Here is a 6,177-nt window from a genome sequence, read left to right as displayed (position 1 = left end):
GGTAAAGGTTGGGTTTGCGATGGTTGTTGCAGTAAGAGAAGAAAGGGCCGAGGCAGTGATGCCATGGAGGTGGGAGTAGTGTTGAGGGTGGGGAGGAGATGGCAGAGACAGAATGAAAGAAAAGAGAACCGAAGGAGGAGAAAAGGCAGAGGTGACGGTATAAGAATATCTATATTTTAGTCTAAGGCTTTACTTGAGAATAGTGATAACTTCGATGGGACTTGGGAGTATAAAGAGAATGTGTTGTGGCATGACATATATGAGACTTGTTCCATGCAACAAAAGTGGACTCCACTTCGGGGATCCTCGCTGCATTTTGCCATGTTCCATTTTTAAAAAAGATTAAAGGCTCATTTCGCATTAATCTTATGCGAAATAAGCACTGTCTGCTGAAAAAGAATTTATTTCGCATGATCTTTACGTGAAATAGGACTTATTTGTATAACGACGCAGCACTCCTATGTGTAATGGTCATGCAGTACAACTTCTCTTAAATTTGTGTAATGCTGCCATCCGATATGATATGATATGATAGAGCTAAGCAAGAAGAGTTTCAGATCAGATATCTCTTTTTTTATATGAGTTAAAAACACTAGCCCCCATTTATGGACAACAATAATATATCATGTTGCACAATTAACAGATTAAACTTCGGTGAAACTCCGGGAAGAACTTTGCCATCATGTGGTTGTTGAAATTATTTAGGACTTAACCTTGGTCATATTTAAAAGATCTGTATCTTATCAAAGCTTCCACTTATGCTAGATATTAAATCATTATTGTGTAATGGGTTTCCTGTATCCATAATGTGCATAGCGCTTCCGAAGCTAACAGAAAAACGTGTCCCCAAGAAGGCTAATAGTGAAATTTTATCTAAACCCGTCAATAAGCAAGAAAGAAATACAAGTAATTCTATGAAGTATCTTTGCCACCAAAAATACAAGAAATGGGGACATTTTTCTGAATTCCCCTCCTATCAGAATCAACATACTCAACCTAAACTACTACTTTCCCATAAATTCCAGCCTCGGCTTTTGTAGAACCGGCCAAAACAAAGTTTGAGTAAAGATGTCTAGAGTTCATCGTGAGAATCATCCTCGTCCTCTCCAGAAGCACCACCACCAGGAGGCCCACCCCCACCTGACCTCTGATAGACTGCGGTGATAATTGGATTGCAAACAGCTTCAACCTCTTTCAGCTTCTCTTCATAATCTTCTTTCTCCACTGTCTGGTTGTCATCAAGCCATTCCAACGCTTCCTTCACTGCAGCCTCGATTTTCTCCTTTTCATCGGATTCCAACTTGTCGGCCAGCTTGTCTTTGTCACTGATCTGGTTCTTCATGTTGTAAACATAAGTTTCAAGAGCATTGCGGGCATCAATTCTCTCCTTGACCTTCTTGTCTTCCTCGGCAAACTCCTCTGCCTCACGAACCATTCGCTCAATTTCCTCCTGGCTCAGGCGTCCTTTCTCATTTGTAATGGTGATCTTTTCTGATTTACCAGTGCCCTTGTCTTCTGCTTTGACGTTTAAGATGCCATTTGCATCAACTTCAAAGGTCACTTCAATTTGAGGGGTACCCCTGTTCAGTTGACAACCAAGATACAGATGAAGTCCTCACATCAACGCGATAGAAAACTTATTAGAGAGGCCTGAATGAGAGCAGGAAAAAACAAACCTTGGAGCTGGTGGAATTCCAGACAGATCGAATTTCCCAAGCAGTCGACAATCCTTTGTAAGACTCCTCTCACCTTCAAATACCTGATCATTTATTAAGGCATCAAAGTTAGAATCAAACCCCTTCAGCAATTCAAGTTCATTGTCCAGTTAGACATTACTAATTTATAAGAGAACAGTACCTGAATGGAGACAGTAGTCTGCTGATCCTGGTAGGTAGTAAACACCTGAGATTTCTTGGTAGGGATAACAGTGTTTCTGGGAATCAACTTTGTCATCACCCCACCAACAGTCTCAATTCCAAGAGTGAGTGGAGCAACATCCAGGAGAAGGATATCTGAAACAGATTGCCACATAATAACAAGATAGATTAATAACTGGCATTCTACCTGCATCATTAAAACTTATGATCTGTGACCAAGTACATAAACTATAGTATACCTTTGGTTTCATCACCACCCTCTCCGCTCAAAATGCTTCCTTGGACTGCAGCACCATAGGCAACTGCCTCGTCAGGGTTGACACCCTTGTTGGGCTCCTTTCCATCAAAGTAGTCCTTCAAAAGCTGTTGCACCTTTGGAATCCTTGTGCTTCCACCAACAAGAACAATCTCATCGATCTGGCTCTTTTGTAATCCAGCATCTTCCATTGCTTTCTTCACAGGCCCCATTGTCTTACGGAATAAATCATTGTTCAACTCCTCAAACCGCGCTCGGGTAAGTGGTTCGGAGAAATCAACACCATCAAAAAGTGATTCAATTTCCACTCGGACCTGGTGCTGGCTGCTGAGAGCTCTCTTGGCACGCTCAGCCTCTCTCCTGAGCTTGCCAAGTGCTCTGTTGTCCTTGCTAATGTCCTTTCCATGCTTTTCTTGATCAATTTAATGAAGTATTCCATTATTCTCTGATCAAAGTCCTCACCTGGTGTTAAGGTGAGAAGAAATAACAGGCATTAATTGCAGAAAGAAAATTTGAATCGAAACTATCTTTTCCTGCTTAATTTCAAATTATTCTATTTTGTAGTGAAAACTGAAAAGTACTCACCTCCAAGATGAGTATCTCCGTTTGTAGCAAGGACCTCGAAAACACCATTATCGATAGTCAAAATACTGACATCAAAAGTCCCACCACCAAGATCAAAGACAAGGATGTTCTTCTCGCCACCTTTCTTGTCCAATCCATACGCAATTGCAGCGGCAGTGGGCTCATTAATAATCCTAGCCACATTCAGACCGGCAATAACACCAGCATCCTTGGTGGCCTGCCTCTGAGCATCATTGAAGTAAGCTGTACATTTGAAAAGAAAATGACAAAATTAGAATAAAGTAAAAAAGCAGGAATCGAACAATCGAGATGGCATGAGAAATCAATCATAATTTGGTGGACTTACCAGGGACAGTGACAACAGCATCATGGATTTTCTTTCCAAGGAATGCTTCAGCTGTTTCCTTCATCTTAGTCAAAATCATGGCACTGATTTCCTCAGGGCTGAACACCTTGGTCTCACCATCTTTAATCTTTACCTGTATGTATGGTTTCCCATCCTTGTTCACAATCTTATATGGCACAAGCTTCATGTCTCTTTGGACTTCCTTATCTTCAAACCTGTAAATACATACACGTGAGTTATATGTCCATGAAGTCTGATTAATTAACATAAATTAACATCATGAATATTCCTCAGTCCTCACTTTCTTCCAATAAGCCTCTTGACATCAAAGATGGTCCTTTCGGGGTTGACAGCTGCCTGATTCTTGGCAGCCTCCCCGATCAGTCTCTCGCTGTCGGTGAAAGCAACCCATGATGGGGTGATACGGTTACCCTGGTCATTGGCTATGATCTCAACATGGCCATTCTTATAAACACCAACACAAGAATAAGTTGTTCCAAGATCTATCCCAATGACTGTACCCAACTTGGTTGCTTCCTCTTTTGCAATGGAAATTGCAAACATACATCCTGTGAAATGGAACATTCTCAACGTTAATTGCAGCACAAACTCTGATTGCCAAATGTAATGTATAATCAAATCATGTAACGGCATTATACAAAGACATTTTTCTTCTCTTAGAGAATTGAAATCAATGATCTGAAGATATGAGTAACAAACAGATACGTATTATCAATAAGTAATCGAGGAAGAGGAATATTACATAGCTGTTTCTATTTTAATTCATGAAAAATAACAACCTACAGTACAGGATCAATTTAAGTTTATGCTTGCAAATCTAAACCCTGACTAAAAAAAAGAGTTTGAACAATATTTAAGACATTTGTGCTTCGCTTAATAGTGATTTGTATTTCGAGGTGTTCTGTCAGTCACATCAGAATAAGAAGCTACCGCACTAAGATCCAAACACTATCTTCTGAGTTAAAAAAAAATGATCCATGAATATCGGAGATCGAAACAATGCAGGGGAAAGTATGGAAACGAAGAGAGAGAGAGAGAGAGAGAGAGAGAGAGATCTAATTAGTAATTACCGAAGGAAACGATGGCGAGAACAATGAGAGACCCGCGAGCCCACGAGCCAGTCATGGCGTCACCGTGTTGTAGTTGCGCTCTGTAAAGGGTGAAGTGGTTGTTAACGGTGGTGTTGGGTTTTCAGGTGGCGCAGTTGATGGTTGGTTTGTTAGATTGGTTTTCTTTTATTGAATGAAAAATGGTGCGCCCCGTTCGCCCTTCGCATTTTATACTGGTCACTCCCGACTACAGCGAGACTTGGAGCATGTCATTCATGCTGACGTGGACCAATCGAAGCTCCTCAATGAATCATTTCGCCCAATAGCATTCGTCCATCCAAACACGTCATACCTTGTCGACTCTATAATAGCGAGACGACTTCTCTTTTTAATGCTAAGCAACAATCTTTTAGCCATTAATTATCTAATGATTTAAAAAAAATGTTGTTGTTACACTTATCTAATAATATAATTTTTTTAATAATCTCGTTATAAATTTAAGTTGTTTTAGCAACCAAATTTAATTAAGTTGGCTTAAATTTGACTAAAATAAGATTTATTAATGAGAACATGTTAGACACATTCTAACTCACAGTAACACGCATTTCGCGGTCTTTAATATAAATACATTTCTTTAGCGTGATTTTTTTTGTCATCATTATTTTATTGTTGCTGTTTTTAGTCATTAATTATTCTGAAAGACAGTTAAAAATATTTAATTATTAAAAAAAATTTTTAATACTAAAATTATTAAAAAGACTAAATTTTTTTATAATATTTAAAAAGATGAATAAAATTTTTTTATAAGAAGATAAATATATCTTTAATTATTTTTTTATTTGTTTTTTATAATCTTTATGGTGATAAATTTTATTTTTCTTAAAATTTTAGTGATTTTTATTAATTAATTATTTATTTTTTTGGTAAAGAACACAAAAATAAATAAATAAATAAATAATAAAAATTACTAAAATTTTGAAAAAAAATAAAAATTATTAATATAAAAATTATAAAAAATAAATAAATAAATAGTTAAGAATCAATAATTTTTATAATTGAATCTCCTAACGATCTTTTAGAGTAATTTTCTTAAATTAATTAACTAATTAATCCCAAGTGAATATTGATACATATCTATATAGCGTTGAGAATCAAATAGCATATATTAAAGATTATAAAAAATAAATAAATAAATAGTTAACGATATATTTATCTCCTTATAAAAAGATCTAGTTCTTCTTCTTAAATATTATAAAAGAATTTGGTCCTTCTTAATAATTTTTTGTATTAAAGGTCTTTTTTAATAATTAATTCTTCTTAACAGTCCTTTAGAATAATTTTTTCTATTTTCTTTTCATCCTCCTCTTCATAATGATTTTGTAGCATTTTGTATTTTTTTATTTAATTTTTTTATTTTTATTTTTATTAAGAGAATAAAACAAAAATAATTATAAAAAAGTGAAATAAAAAGAAAATGATGAACAAGAAAAAAGAAAAAAGAGGAGGAATTTTGAGTTGTGTAGGCTTTATCAGAAAATAAAATCGAAACTTTTTAACCTTAACACAGAAGTTTCTCAATTTTGATATTAAAATTTCTTAACCACAATATAGATTTTTGTTAAGAAGAATTTTGATTTTGAAATTTCTTAACCGTGACATAGATTTTTGTTAAGGAGGAGGAGGAATGAGAGTTTTGAATTGTGCAAAATTTATCAAAAAAAAATAATACTAAAATTTTTTTAAACTTGATATAGAAATTTTTTAATTTTAACACCGAAATTTTTTAATCATATTATTTACAACTAAATGAATCATTAAACTTGTGATATCTAACTAAGAAGAAGATGATGGTGATGATAATGAATGAGAAGGAGAAAAAAAAGGAAAAGAAGAAATTAAATGAGAAAAGGAGTAGAAGGAGTTTTGAGTTATGCAAAATTTATTAAAAAAATAAGACCGAAATTTTTTTAACCATGACAGGTTCTTGTTAACATGGTTAACAAGAATTATGAAAATATAAAAGAAGATAAGGAGGAGGCATGA

The 6,177-nt window shown here is 35.1% G+C and overlaps 1 protein-coding gene across 1 annotated transcript; it reads right to left on the bottom strand.

The window, feature by feature from the left end:
• Positions 1-859: 859 nt before the first annotated feature.
• LOC130965543 (luminal-binding protein-like) lies at positions 860-4,318 on the bottom strand. The gene is given in 9 exon segments (XM_057890301.1): positions 860-1,580; positions 1,677-1,759; positions 1,858-2,012; positions 2,117-2,545; positions 2,548-2,595; positions 2,719-2,961; positions 3,065-3,279; positions 3,366-3,633; positions 4,156-4,318. Coding segments are annotated over 9 exon segments (2,004 nt in total). The 5' UTR covers positions 4,211-4,318; the 3' UTR covers positions 860-1,072.
• Positions 4,319-6,177: the final 1,859 nt, after the last annotated feature.

Source organism: Arachis stenosperma, chromosome 3 (assembly GCF_014773155.1).
Source record: "Arachis stenosperma cultivar V10309 chromosome 3, arast.V10309.gnm1.PFL2, whole genome shotgun sequence".
Taxonomy (NCBI): Eukaryota; Viridiplantae; Streptophyta; class Magnoliopsida; order Fabales; family Fabaceae; genus Arachis; species Arachis stenosperma.
The sequence above is the reverse complement of the archived record's forward strand: the minus strand, read 5'-3'. Positions and strand labels throughout refer to the sequence as shown.